We start from the raw sequence: 15,705 nt of genomic DNA on the forward strand, positions 1-15,705 counted from the left end.
GGGGTGGAGTGGTAGTGCAACGGCCCTGGACACTATGTGCAATGTGGGGCGTGTGTGTAGAGAGGTCCCAGAATGCAGTTCTCTATGGGCTATAGAGGGAGGCGAGCATGGAGCTTTTGAACCTGAAGGTGAACAAGAGTCTCCAGCATGTCTGTTTGCCACTTGAGAAGCACTAGCATCTCACACTGCACATCTCTCTCATTTTCCTGTGCTTTTCTCCTCTCCGCTCTATCTCTGTCCATTCTGTCCATGAGTGTGATCCACCAAGCCCTGTGATTGGTATGCGAAGCACCAGAGGCTTCCAGGATCTCTTGGAACATGTCATCCTGCATCCTCTTCCTTATCCTCCTTGTCTGGCTGAGCCGCTCCGCTGGTGTGGATAAAGAGATCCTCAAGGCCACATTTCCAGCTGCAAAAGATACGATGTACAGAGGTACTATTGTGAGTGTATTCACAAGATAAATGGAAAGTTTGTATACTGAACTCACGCCCCTGGATCCACACAAGGTACAAGCACTACATTCTCACTTCTCCTTGGGATTTAGAGAGCACGGTGGCAGTCCCAGCCATGGCGAGTATGGCCCAGGGGGAGGGGGCGACTTGGGAAAATAATGGGGGGGTAGCTCATGGGCATGAGTAGATGCGGATAGGGCAATTGAACTGAATACTGTCACCATTTTCACAGGCGGTGGTGATTGTAGCTGATATCTCACTTCTGAGGGTAATGGAGGCTGAAAGGGAACAGCTCCTGCATGCATCCATCCAAATGTTGCTAGCCTGTGTGCTGCAATGGTGCTTGCTGAAGTAATTGTTGACCGGCGTGGGAAAGTGTTCTACTGCAGCGGAAGAAACAAGGCAGCCCTCCCCAGAGACTTTCGGCAGACAATTGCAGAGGACCTCCTGGAACGTTTTCTCAAGGTCTGTATGGAGGATTCACAGGACATCCTGGTGTACATAAACAAGCTGCTCCGCATGTCTCCTTCTGCCTAACTGTAGAAGGGAATGAGAAGCAGATAGCAACTCTACCTCTATTGGTTATTTCACTACCTCTTCTACCGTGATTAAAAAAGAGTAAATGTACAGATGTCCCTTTAATATCAAAGCAAACTCCATACTTCCCAGAGGTTCCTTCCCCTGCATCAGGCTCACCTGTGCTGGACTGTCGGGACTGCCTTGGCTGCTCTGGAATCAAAAACAGGTCCTGGTTCACTGCACCACTGCATCCCCTATTCTCCTGTCCCCCATACTCCTCCTCCTCTTCCTTGTCCAAAACCACCTCCCCACTGTTCACTCTCAGAGCCTGTGACTCTGACTCCTCCTAAGCATCCACGGATAGCATGTAGCTCTTTGTAAAAGCAACATGTCTGCAGTTTTGCACCAGTGTGACTGTTAGCCTCCCTTGCCTTCTGGTACACCTGCTGCAGCTCCAGGCCACAAGTGATCTGCTCGTAGATATTGACATTTCTATGGCTGGATTGGAGCTGCGTCTGCCCAGCCTCTTCTCCCCACAGACCCAGGGGATCCACCACCTCCTGTGTACTCCAGGCAGGAGCGCGTCTGCAGTGTGAAGCAGGCATGGTCAGCAGGGCAGTTGCTAGGTGAGCTCTCCATACCGAGCAAACAGGAAATGGAATTTCAAAAATTTGTGGGGATTTAGAGGGGAGGGGCGTATACCTGTATAACTTGCTGCCAGGCAGTGGAGTTCAAAATGGTGACCAGAGTGGTCACGGGGGGGCATTGTGGGACACCTCCTGGAGGTGATGTAAGGCAGTGTTTACACTGACACTGCGTCAACCTGACTGTGTCGACTAAGCGCTACACCTCTCATTGGCAGTTAGGCACCAAGGTGCCTAGTAGGATTTTCAAAAGCCCCAAGCTGTAGCTTTAACAATCTGGCCTTAAGTAACGTGAAGAAACATTTTTAGAATGAAAAGCCTGAATGTGCAATTACTGCAATGCATGTGCTAGTGCCCATTTGAAGGCACAAATACGCTATTTGCATATGCAGTTGAGGGGGTGGGGGTCATACCAATATTTGTCCTTGATATGAACTAATTCTGTGGGGTGCTGAATTTCCAGATTTTTGTGAGAACTCAGGGTTCTTGTCCCCTCATGGGGTTAAGCCCTAGTCAGACCCTCTCGATAAATAAGAACACCACACACATAGCTTCTTTATTAGTTAGATATCATGAAAGTATAAATACTGCTTTGCCAACTGCATAAATGCTGCTCACACCTGGAAGATGATGAACACATCTGAAATTTCACTAGATTGAGGCAGCATCTGAAAGCTCACTAAAAAATTAAGCTAGCAATTTCATTTCTTTGCACAGTAATTGTGAATGCGGGCAGCAGTATTGCTGCTAAGAAGATTTGGAATAAACTCTCCACAATTCAACTAGAAAATCCGCTTTATTAAATGACTATTTTAGAAACCGGAACGTGCTGTTTCATTTTTACACTCTCTGCTGAAGAAAACTTGAAGCACAGAAGATGTTATGCAGCTTCTTTGTTTTCATTCTGGGACAAGGCTTTAGCTTTTTCAGGTCCTGTTTTGGGTTTCTTGTTGAGGGGGAGTACACCTCCACCGCTATCATACCCAAGCCATGCAGGAGGGTCGGCATCATTATATTCCTGCTTCTCTAGCTTGGCTGAATATTTCAAAACAGCTTGTCTGAAACAAAAATGAAAATTAATATTGGTGCACAAGCAATTTCCAGCAAGAACATTTGTAAAAAATATGAACCCTCAGGGCCAGATTCTCAGAGTGACCATATTTCCTACCCCACTATGCCATTTGAGAAGCAGCAGTTGATACAATAATGGTCTTAGCTTCAAATTCTATCCCGGTCAAAATAACTATTTCACGCTCTGTGAAACATGCAGTACTGTGGGTGGCTCTATGGGTCATGCTATTATTTGGGCAGCTCCAGATGAGTTGAGGGTGTTAGTGTGAGGTCACATGCTCAGCTGCTGGTGGGGAGCAGACATTGTGGAGTGCTGTCAAGTGACAGCTCTAGCTGACACTGAGCTAGCATGCATGGTTCCAGACACAGGTCTGTCCTAGCCTTCCTTGGCCACTGCGGAAGTTCCAAGGACACAGCCTTTGGTTTGGGGTTAGGGAAGGGGGGGGGGAGATGACATGCCCCAGTACATTTTTCAGTACAGGGTATATACAGTTAGTCTGTATAGAAGGGCTGGCCAAACTTACTGACCCTCCAAGCTGCATATGACAATCTTCAGAAGTTTGAGAGCCAGGGCGCAACTGCCGCGGCTCAGAGCTTCAGCCCCGCAGGAGGTGCCTGCTGGGGCTCAGAGCTTCAGCCCTGCTCCCGCTGAAGCCCTGAGCCCTGGCAGGTGCACCCCGCTGGGCAGAAGCCCCAAGACACACACCCCCTGCCCGCTGGGCAGAAGCCGCTATCCCACCACCCCGCTGCAAGGCAGAGGTCCCAAGCAGGGACTGTCTCCTTGTATCGCGCCTTGCACAATGGGGCCCCCAGTATGATTGGGGTCTCTGAGTGCTCTCCCTATATTAAGATGTTTAGATTGTGCTAGTGCCCAAAGTGTGCAAGGCACTTTATAAACACAGAAGGAGGCACCATCTATGCCCAAAAGAGCATTGAATCTAAAGGGACAAACAGGGAAATGTTTCTGCCCTACAGGCAAAGAGATCAGGGTGGTGGTCGGCGGATTACATTATTTTGTTTGGTTTTCAGTTGAATACAGTAACTTCTCCTCTAACCAACATCCAACCCTCTCACCTACTCCATTCCTCACAACCACCTCCAGCTTTACGTCCAGGATCCTTATGCGTTCACCCAGCATTTACATTTCTTCCCTCCAATATAAAAGAGCCATTCACTCATACAAGTATAATAAATAAGATGGTGATGTAGGTGCATGTTTTTGTGTTAGGTATTGGCTTTAGGCAGGATTTGAATGTGGAGAGGGCCAGTGGGTTTCTTCACCAGCTCAGGGAAGGAATCCCATACATAGGGGCAACATGGAAGGAAGTGGGAAGATGGCTGTGGGAGAAACAGGCAAATGCAGCATTGTGAGTGGCATCATTAGCAGCAGAAAAGGGAACGGGTGGCTGATGCAATAAGAGACAAGGTTGGCTAAGCAGGAAGAATTCCTTTCTGACCACAAAAGCACATTTTAAAGATCCAACATTACATCATTTAGTTGTTAACACATTCCTGTTAACAAGATGAACACAATAGTATACAAGTGTTTTTATGCAAGCAAAACTAGGATACAGATGAACCCATGTGCAGATGTATATGGTGGGTGAGAGAATATAGCTATCTAGTACAAATGCCACTTGTCCAGGTCCGCTTTCTCTTTGCTTATGGAAAATTGCTTTCAATGGATGATATCTAAAGGGTGGATCTTACTGCACCATAGTAGCTATTACTACTTTTTTGGAGGCTTATGCTGCTCTGTGACTGGAGCCAAAATCGACCAGCTTGCCAGAAGTGGCCATTGTTTATCGGTCAGCATGTAACAAAATACATGGGTTAAGGAACATTGCATTATATTACATTGCATTTATAGATCTAGAGCTTTGGGGAGGGGTAAGAGGACACTGCCATAAAACAAATAATAATCAGCATTAATGCCAACAACTGGTGTTCCTGAGTCAGAATGAAACTTTTGGCCTTAAGAAATGGGTGTGTGCAGCAAGGAGAGAAAGGGAAGGCAGGGAGCAAAAGGGAAAGGTAAGAAGGAACCTAACCCAGCACACTGCAAACCTCCTCTATTATGTAAGAGCACTTGGGTTATATAAACTCTCAGCTTTTCTGAGCCTTGTCAGCTGCAAAGCTGTATTATTGTATGACTTTACAGCTCCTGCAAACACACTCCCTGTGGGCTTAAACTTGGTGCTCAAAGAGCCTGAGTCCAGAAATAAGTTTCTGTGTGCGTCACATTTGAAAAACAGCAGCGTACAGTGGCTAGAAACAGATTTTTATGTTGTTAGACATTTTTAATTGCTTCTGAAAGTGCAAACTTCTGCTTAATCCTTAATCCAGTTTATCGGCTCACTTTGTGCTGCCTTGATTTTTGAGCCTCGGGAATGTGTGGGAGGCCCAGGCCTCCCCGTCCTGTCACCCATATGTACTAAACACATGGAAAATACTGATGAATGTTTCCTTTTTACTAAACAGCATTAGTCCTAAGTGAATCACAGCTAATATCCTTATGCCGCCTATGCTGCCATACACTGAGGACTATTCTGCCTCTTTCACATCCAGTAGTTGAAGCAGGCTGTACCAGTGTCACGCCTACATGAGGATTCTCTGGGGCACTCAGATGTGATTAGTTAACTGGTCGTTAATCTCTAGATATGGACCTATGCAGCAGGCCATATTTATTCCAAATTACGTTTTTTTATTTTAATATTTGCAGAAACCTGTAGCATGTTATTAGACTGGCAAATGTCATCTCTAACAGTATCTGAGATTGGAAAGGATGGACCCTCGATTTGCTTGTAACTGCTTCCTAGAGAGCTCTACGGGTTTGCAGCTGACAAGATTTCATGATTTTGCGTTTTTTTTTAATCTAACAATAAAAATAAAATTGTAAAAAGGATGTAACATAGTGTCATGAGATGTGCCTGAATGTATATATATGGCTGGGTCTGTCTGCTCAGTGAAGTCTGGTAGGCCCGGGCAGTGTTTAATAAATAACTGAGGAATTCTTCTAGCAGCATGAAGTGCACATGGCTTATAGATGTCCTGGGGCATCTTTAAATTAAAACCATATTTCTTCTATTATTTATTTAATATTTGTAGAGTGTGCAGGAATAGCATGTTTTGTTCTGTAGACTAATCTCACTTTACACAGACTCCATCATCTCAAACACTAGTAATGGTCTCTGAAATGTGAACACATCTAGGAAATGTAGAACACAGACATCGCACACTTTGAAAAACAGCCTGGCTTTGCCCCAGTTTTTGTAAACATTGGGGTTGAATAAGATCCTTAATGATAACAGTTGGTTAGTATGGAAAAAGAGAAATTGGGGCTATTGGTGAGTTGTATATTATATATGACAAGTCTCTGCTTATTATTCCTTTGTTGAAATTATGGAAGTGGTGAATGAAGTGCATGGAACCCTAAAAATAGTCCATGAAATTCAACGATAACACTAGCATTCTTCCTGCTGAAAATCTAAATCACGATTAATAAATGTAGAATCATGGTTATATTGTAACTTCAACCCTGATGAAGCTTGGAAAGCCGAATGGAGTTCACAAGAAGTCACAAACAAACGCCTTGTGAAAGATCCGACACAGAAGATCCCTGGCTTTAATCTTCTGCAAAGCTTATGTGCAACCCTAAATCACATTGGCACACACCATGGCAGATGCGGATACTTGCTGCAAAAATGGAAAATTAAAAACTCTCCAGTGTGTGACTGTGGTCACCCAGAACAGATCAGGGAACATATAACAACTCAATGCCCAATTCACAAATACGAAGGAGGCATCACAGCAATACACTCTGCTACTCCAGATGCAATTATCTGGCTTAACTTTCTAAATGTAAAATTATAGTAGTTGCTCTACATCTACATCAGCCATACGAAGAAGAAGAATGGTTGTAATGTAATGATGATTTTGCAGTGATTATTGCCTAGAAAGTGAATGTAGCTTTTTGTCAGCTTCCCAGTACAGGTATTGAAATACAACATTAAGTTTTTGAAAAAGTGGAACTATATTGTGACAGAGTGGGATATGTGTGTACCAAACTGTGAACTCAGTTTTGTTTCATTACTTCCATTTTTGTACCATGGCCTCTATCCTGTCTTCCATTTTGTGTTCTGTGCTGAATAAATAAAACAACCTGAACTGGACAAGGTCATTCTCTTCCAAACACTATCTTGCTTAGGGGTGTGTGGGACACCTCAGAGAGGACTATCAAGATATGTCACAAGAGCCATCAACTTGAGTGACTCTCAATGACTGGCCAATCTCAGGAGATAATAGTTATCTTCACATGGGGCTTGCATGATGGGGGCTAGAATTTCCCAGTCTGCATATGGCAAAACAGGGTCAAAGACTAGAATAAAAAGGGGCTTATCTGAGAAGGGAGGCCATCCACCACCACAAGCCAGAAGACCAGGCTGAAGAGAGAAAGCAGGAAGGTCTGTCTTGCCTGAAATGCTGACCAGACCTCAGAGTCACTGATGGGGTAAAATCAGACTAAGGATGGATGCAGCAAAGAACTAACTCTCTAGTGGGTTCTTCAGCATAAAAATGACTGTGGTTAAGAAATTCCTTGGCTAAGCCTGTATTCCTTGCTAGGCTGTCATGTTGTCCCTGAAAGTGTTAATCAAGAAGCTCAGAGTGCCCACAGTGAGGTGGGACCCTAAAGGACCACGTATAAACATCTGGAGGCTCAGGAGGTCTGAATCACTGGTTTCAGGGTTGAAGGTGGCTGGGTTGTGGAGCCCAAGGAAGGGTGGCAGATGTGGGGTCTGGATCTGGGATTGTGCTTCTGAGGCCTCAGAGCTAGGAACAATGATATGGCTCTGCCCACCAGTGGTTGGGGCCACTCACACCAAACTGGTGTCCATCCAGAGGGGGAGTGGACCAGGTTGTGACATAGATCACTTTACATTTCAATTCCAATTTCATAAAAAAAAACATGTTTTGGCCTACTCTTAATGAAACTAGTAATGACAATGATATTTGTACTCATTCAAATTTTACACTGATCTCTCAAGTTTTGGCCCAGGAAGCAACATCTTACTTGGTAATATTTCTGCAGTACAGCATCTTAAGAATCCGGAGTTGCGTACAACCTTTCCAAAGGTACTTTAGTGTTTTGTCAGTAAGATGTACACAGCCTGAGATATCCAAGAAGTGGAGATAATGGCAGACTCCAGACAAATACTGAACACACAAATCCGTCATCTGTAAATCAAGCAAAAGAAATACACATACAGAAGCTAGAAGATTGCTGGAGATTCCAAAGAAAAAACAAACACAACAGCCAACTCAAAATTTTGAAGTGTATCATTTCTAGAAGATTATATTGAAAAGTGCCACATAGGACATGAAATGTATGGAACAGATGAATTCTGACTATCAGAAATAGGAGACGAAAAAGACTATAAGTAACAGTTAAATGTTGGGAGTATATTTGGTGTCAGTTAAATATGATTCCAGTACATTCCAAAGCATGTAGGGATGTTTCAGCTAATCAGAAGTCTGAAATGGCTCAATACTCCCAACCCCATAATTTTGCATATAGCATATCTCATCTGGTAGGATTAACTGTTCTCAGATTATTCCATTTAAACTGTTAGACTGATCCATTTTAGAGTTAACTACAGGGAGAAAGAATTTTAATTTTAATAACACCTATTTCATATTTCAGTGCTGCATCATAAATGTGTGTTGTCGTGTGACTGCTTTTGTTTATAGCCTAGGGTGCCTTTCAGTTTCTTTCTTTCTTTCTTTCTTTCTTTCTTTCTTTCTTTCTTTCTTTCTTTCAAATAAAACTATTTAACAATTATTCCTTGAATTGGCTTTATGAACTCACAAATTACACAGGAGGTGTGACTGTGCTATATGCAAACGGCATGCTGAGGTTTTTTGTGACATGAGCAATGTTTGGAAGATGATTGTTCTACATGTCCTAGAAATGTAAGTATAGAGATATAGATGACAGGGAGCCCAACTGTGCTCTCACTAAAGTCTATGTTTTTTCAATATGAAAAGGATTACAGTGGTCAGCTGTGCTAGTTTTCTGGGAATGTCCTAGTTTCCAGAGCACATCCCACAACACTCTTACTGGGAAGTGAATTTCCTAAATTACAGTTCCTATGTTTTCTCTTTATGGCCTTTTTGTTTATTCAGTTATTTTTATATAGCTGATATTGCAGGCCAAGACTCTGCCAGGCAAACTAACTTGTCCCTCTTAGAACAGGAGATTAGATCTTGCTTTAGGCTTTTTCTGATCATTTTTAAATAGTTTCTGAGTGGAAAATATTTCCTACTTGGCAGCTAGATACTCTGTACTTATGCTGGAGATTGCTAAAGGCCCCCCCATTTGATAGTACTTTATAGAGTTTCAAACTGGGTTAAAGCCAACAGAAGGCTTGCAAGATCCCGTATGGGTTTGTCTGAACGATTCTTGATGCTGGAGACCAAATATCCTAGACTGTGAACAGGTACCAGATTTACTTCATAATCTTTTTAAGGAGACGATATATGGACACAGGGTGGGGAGAGGAGAAATGTGGTGGGATGCAAGTGTCTATCTTCACTTAGTATGGGGAGATCTCTCTGCCTGTAGATTGCCATGTATAGCATTATTGTTTATTATTATTATTGAAAAGTTAATTGAACATTTAAAAGCAGGGAAGAAACATGAAGTACCTCTGGAGCTGACATTTTGGCCATTGCATTTAATTGCTAATGGCTGAGGGTAGCTTTTAAAAGGATTCAACATCAACCATTGACTTCAGTGGGAGCAAAATTAGGCCAACATGAGCACTTTTAAAAACCTCACCCATAGAAGCAGGACTTTTTCTGCAGAGGGAAATATTTGCTGACACAAACTTTTTTTTTAAATTACATCGGGATGGCTATTGCTAGACTGCAGTAAATACTTATTGTTATTACTCAAGCAAGCATATATGATTGAATACACACATGGAGCAGATGCGCTGAGTAAGTACTGGGACTAATGAAAATGACCTAGGTATTTATGTTAGCAGTAAAATGCAAACGGAACCCATGTTCAGTTGGGGCAAAACAGACCACTGCGATCCTAGCATCTAGCTAAAGAGGTACTATGTAAAAGATATGGAAAATTGTCACATCACTGTACAAGATAATGGTGAGGCTGAATGGCGTTACGTCAGTGATGAGTCTTATTTAAATACATTAGCAACTGGAAATTATTTTAATTAAAATGTGTAAATAACTAGAAATACAGAATAAAAGTAATTCAGCAACTTCACTGAAGCAAACTTCGATATCTGCGTATGTATAATAATACACAAAATTCCATTGTCAATACACCAAATACAACAGAGCCCACAACTGTAACACATATTACTCTTGGGGGGATTCTGCGGGACTGTGTGCTTGCAGAAAACGGCTCCCCCGCAGATTTCCTGTGTTTCCCTGCAGAAAACGGCAGGGGCAAAGGGAAGCTGTGTGTGGGGTGAGGGTGGTGGTGGTGGTGGTAGTGGTGGTGGAGGGAGGGCCAGGGGTGACCATGGACGCAGGGGGGATTGTCCCCCTCCAACCAGAGGTGAGGCATGGGGGGGGCACAAAGGGTTACACACAGCTGCCCAGCTGAAGGAGACTGTGTCTCCACTCCGCTGACTCTGCAACTGAACACCACCTCCTGGGTCCTAGTGCTAGAGTCGTGCTCCCCTTCTGTGTGCTGGGAGCCTTCCAGTTTTCAATTCTGTGCAACGCATAGTGGAGCTGGGTAAGGGGGGGGGGGGAAATGAGGGAAGGGGGGATGAGGGGGGAAGAGGCAGTGGGGAAGGAAGGGGGTGGAATAGGATGGGGAAGGGGAATGGGGGAGTGAGGGGAGGGGGATGGAGAAGAAAAGGGATAGCGGAATTGCAGGGGGAAGCAGGAGCCAGGCATGCGACTTCCCCTTGGCCGCAGCTGGGGCTCCCCCATTAAGCAGGCCCATCGAACTCTCACCCTGACGAGCCCTACTCCCCTACACCTGGACCCCTCTGACGAGCCTCCCACATCCAGCCCCCCCCCCGCCGCCACCCCGGAGCCCCAACCACCTTCACCTACATCCCCTGCAGAGTCCCATTGTCCCTGCACCAGGAATACCCCAATGAGCCTCTGTGCATCCAGATCTCCCACTGAGCCACTCGCACCCAGATTGCCCCACCGAGAAACCTCTCACCCCACACCTGGATCCCCCCACACTAAGCCCCTCCATACTTGGATCCTTCTGGGCTGAGCCTGCCTGCCCACACCTGGTACACCTGGTGCAGAGGGACAGGGCCCTGGGGCGTTTCTGGGGCAGGCCCAGCTCTTGCACTGTGTCAGGATCAGGTGCAGCCTCACTGCAGAGTCTCTGTACCGGGGGGTGTGGGGGCTTCAGGTGTGGGGTGTGACCTCCCACCTCAATGCAGCCAGTGGCCTGTGCTCCCCACTGCCAAGCTGGAGCCACATTTATTTATTAACAAATAAAATTTGCAGAATTTTGCAGAATTTTAAAATATTGTGCGCATAATTTTAATTTTTTTGGCGCAGAATTCCCTCACGAGTAACATATGCACACACAGATAATAATATACTAACTATACCTAACATTTTCAAAATGTTTAAGTGACTTAGGTGCCTATGTCCCATTTTCAAATGTGACTTGGGCACTTGGGAGCTTAATTCTTATGGAAAATCAATGGGACCACGGCTCCTAAATCATTTAAAGCATTTGAAAATTTGTGACCAGATCAATATTCAGAAGGTCAATGTTAGTTCATTTGTTTTAATTATTGGTGATTATTATATATAACATAATTAACTTTTTTAATGTTGAAGAATAAGCTATAGGATGGTTGCAAAATGTGGACATCGGCAAGTCAAATGTCTGAATGCTACATTATTTCATTTTATGTAATAGCATTTCTGGAACTACCCTTCCCAGCTCTTGTACATACCTTGTGGCAACCAGCTATGTTGAGGGATGTAAGTTGGTGGCAGTTAAATGCCAAAGCTTTGACAGTTTCATTTGTCAGCTGAAAGCAGTAAGAGACATCACAGTATTCTAGATCTTTTGCACCCTGGCAGAACTTCTGAAACACAGTTACAAACACCCAAATCAATCTCATGTATCTTTTTGGATGCTTACAGTTTTATAATACATTCACACTAATCTTCTGATTTACTTCAATCACTGTAACTGATTCTTTTATTCTTTTTCTCATATTGAACATGTGGAATAAAATATATATTATCAATGAGATCACTCAGTTGCATTCCATAACGCCCAGCAAAAAAGGAAGAAATGTACCAGGTGGCTATTTTTCATTTCTGACGCTGGTAGATCACAAAGTGTGTTCTTCAGATCACAACTAGACTCTTTCATTTAAGTTTCACTGCACTTACTAAGATAGATAAAAGACTGAGTTTGTGTCTTTTGCAATGAACATATCCAAACATTAAGGGCTACATTTCCAAATGGGCCAAAAAAATACTCTGTTCTCTATTGTGCCTTCAGATGTCCTTGCTGTACATATTAAAAGGCATTTGGTAAGCAAAATAGACAACTTATGTCTGAGCAGATTAATTGGAAGAGAATATGGTCTAGGTGTTAGATCTCAAAACTGAAACTAAAGAGGTCTAGCTTCTTGCCCCTAACCTGCTGTGTGACCTTGGGCAAGTCATGTAAATCCAGCTTTTCAAAAAGGCCCTCTAATTATGGGTGCCTTAGTTTTTCGAGGGTTCAACAAACTTACAGTCTGGTTTTCTGACCTAGTGAACACCTGAAGATCCCATTCACTTCAGTTTCAGCACCTCTGAAATTCAGATCTAGTTGTTTAAAGATGGACACCCATAAAAGGAAATATCCAAACTTAGAGGCCATTTTTTAAAATTTGGATGTTAGCCTCTCTGTGCCTTAGTTTCCTTAACTCAAAAATGTAAATGATGGTTGTGAGACTATTAATTAATGTTTGTAAAGTGCTTTGGAGACTCCCAGATGGGATGTGGTATAGAAATACGAAGTATTATTATTACACCTCTACCCCGATAGAACGCGACCCGATATAACAGAAATTCGGATATAATGCGGTAAAGCAGCGGGGAGCCCCGGGCCCTTTAAAGCGCCACCCAAGCCCCGCTGCTTTACTGCGTTATATCCGAATTCGTGTGGAGCCCCGGGCCCTTTAAATCCCCACCCGAGCCCCGCTGCCAGAGCTCCGGTGGTGATTTAAAGGGACCAGGGCTCCCCACAGCAGCTGGAGCACCGGGCCCTTTAAATCACCGCCGGGGAAGCCAATACGCCGTACTGGACCGAACCCGATATAACGCGGTCTCACCTATAAGGCGGTGAGATTTTTTGGCTCCCGAGGACCGCCTTATATCGGGATAGAGGTGTACTAATAATACAGTCTAGTTTGCTCACAGGTTCTTGCAGTATCTGGACATTTTTGCAAGTACATGTGTTGCACCCTCCTTTGAAAATGGGGTCTGAAGAGACCAAAGAAAGAAACCTGACTAATTTAATGTAGTGTATACTACACCTTACGTTTAAACTTTGCATCTACGATGGCCAAGAATGTGAACCAGAATGTCTGACAAGCTGCAGGTTAAAGAATTAATTTAAAATAGACTGTGCTTCACAGCAGCCCAATTCACATAAAACCTTACTTTGCATGAAAGTAAGGTAAGATAGATCTACATACTGTATTATGTTTGAGTCTTTGCAATGAACCTGCTATAAACAGACAAACCAATTCAGAACCACAATATGACACTTTCCTCCTTTCCCCTCAGAATCTTCAGAACTCCTTTGGCTTGAATCTTTTTCGGGGGTTAATGCTGTTTATTCCAGAACCCCTGTCTCTCTAAAGGGAGATGGAGGATGTCCCAGCACCACTATCAGTGCAAGCAACCAACTGGACATTGCCAGCTTTTCTCCACCCTTCAAGCCCCCAGCCTAACTGCTTTTTGGGATAGCTCATTGTGGAGCTAGTGTCCTCTCTGCAGGGCCCACAATACAAATGTAAATGACCTAAAATAATATTTTATACATCAAAATATCATGATTTTAATTTCCAATTGAGTATCTCAGAATCTTTCATGGCTAGAAGAAAGTGCTTGGCCCTATTGGGAATCTCCCCTTTACAATGATTTGTAGCCCTGAAGGGTGGTAAGACATCAAACCTTAAACTTGTCACTGGTCCAGCCTTCCAGGACTGTTCAGCCTGGGCCTATGGCCAGTGTAATTTAGCATGGGATAGAGTGGCAATTCCACCTCTGTGAGGGAAAGGAGAAAACATTTATGTGGCAGACTGAGTTAAAAAATGGTGGCTGCTTGAAGCTGCTCCAAGGTTTCTAATATTAGAAATAGTCCTGAGGTAGAGGGATTAGTGAGAAGAGTGGCAGGTAAAGGTGCATGATGAATGAAGTTAACCACAGAGATATCACCTCCATATATGAGGTACATACTATCAGTAATAAAATATATCACATACACAGGTGTCACCCTAAAAAACAGTATTTACCAATAATTACCTCATTATTGTATCTGAGACACAACAGTATTTCCCTTAACTTAGAATATGAATTCACTGTGGTATCTCAGATGCTTTGATGTGGTAATTGCTGGTAAATGTTCACTTTTGGATGACCAATGTATGGATGTAGGTAAGTGTGAACTGCATGTGTGTGTGGGGGGTATATATACACCCACATCCGCACCCACTTTATAATTTCAACGTTATTTCATTAACCAGTTTTTAAATCTTACCATCTGTGTCTAGTGCTGCAGTTTGCTTTTTGGACCAGTACGGTTATGACAGGTCAGCAACTGCTGTTTTTAAGTACAGTGTATATTTGGTTGTGAATGTTTTACTTTAAGACTGCAGAGAGTGGAAATACAGAAATTATAAATGTTAGGTACCAGGGCTTTCATATTTTAATGCCAGTTTTGCAGGGTGTTAACTGCAGTGCAGAAAACTTCTAAACCCCCAGTGACTAAATTTTTTTCTCCTCATGTAAGAGAAGCCTAATTATCTTCAGCATTAGATCCCCACATGTGACTAAGTCATCACTACATTCCCAGCTAGGGTATGTAGTACAGGCTGCAGCCAGGATTTCAGTGTTTGTGTGATATGCTTAAATCATTTTTATTGGATTTGTCAAGCTGCTACAGTCTGTCACGTGAACAGATTTAAAATATCCATAAAAAATTAGGTACTGAAGCTGGTCCTACCTTTAAAACTCTCCACTAATTGTGAACACCACCATTAGCCCAAACTTAGCTTTTTACAAGTTATCAGCTTAAGTCCTGAAAAATCATACTGCAAAGTATTTTTTTAACCTGTTGAGAGTTCTGGGGAACCTAGTGCTGCCAAGAATTATTTTCTTTAATGAAAACAATAACAACTGGCATATACAGCAACATGAAAAATAGTTACAGAACATCGGAATATTTTGCTATGCTGTATCCTTTGTGTATATTACATTTTATTTTAATAGACTGAATCTTTTGGGAGATAATCTATACAGGGCCTCCAAGTCAACAAAAAAGACAAAGCAACTTTGCCAGCATGCAATTCCCATTGAATTTCATGCTCAGTGACAGGACAAAAATAACTGATAGTGATTATAGCAAATTAGATGTGAGCTTGAAAGGTGATATTGTGACCAGAAAAATGCAGTTTTGGGCTGTATATACAGAGTTATCCTGCCGCAAACAAGGAAGGGGACAGTCCCATTTTAAAAAGCACTGGTTGGACTGAAACTTGACTAAATTTATTCTGGGCATTTCAGTGCAAACAATGTGTTAATTCTAGAGCTGTACGAATCATCAATTTTTCTGTTTGCTGGCTGAACAGAAAAAAAACTTGCTTCACATCAATCTGAAGTGAAAACTTTTTGGGTTTCTTAGTGAAAGAAAAAATGATTTGGGAAAAATAAAGTATTTTGTTTTGAGTTGGGGATTTTAGCTGCTTTTTTATTAAAATAAAAGGAAATGTGG

General features: G+C 42.9%; 1 protein-coding gene across 1 annotated transcript in view; it reads right to left on the reverse strand.

Moving 5' to 3' along the window:
• Positions 1 to 2,496: 2,496 nt before the first annotated feature.
• The window catches only part of FBXL13 (F-box and leucine rich repeat protein 13), a 164,028-nt gene continuing 150,819 nt past the window's right edge, over positions 2,497 to 15,705 (reverse strand). The window contains exons 19-21 of the mRNA XM_065423233.1: positions 11,660 to 11,794; positions 7,759 to 7,922; positions 2,497 to 2,674 (exon numbers count right to left, since the gene is read on the reverse strand). Of these exons, the coding sequence (XP_065279305.1) occupies positions 2,497 to 2,674; positions 7,759 to 7,922; positions 11,660 to 11,794 (477 nt within the window). The remainder of the gene's footprint in view (positions 2,675 to 7,758; positions 7,923 to 11,659; positions 11,795 to 15,705) is intronic.

Source organism: Emys orbicularis, chromosome 1, assembly GCF_028017835.1.
Source record: "Emys orbicularis isolate rEmyOrb1 chromosome 1, rEmyOrb1.hap1, whole genome shotgun sequence".
In the NCBI taxonomy this organism is placed as follows: domain Eukaryota; kingdom Metazoa; phylum Chordata; order Testudines; family Emydidae; genus Emys; species Emys orbicularis.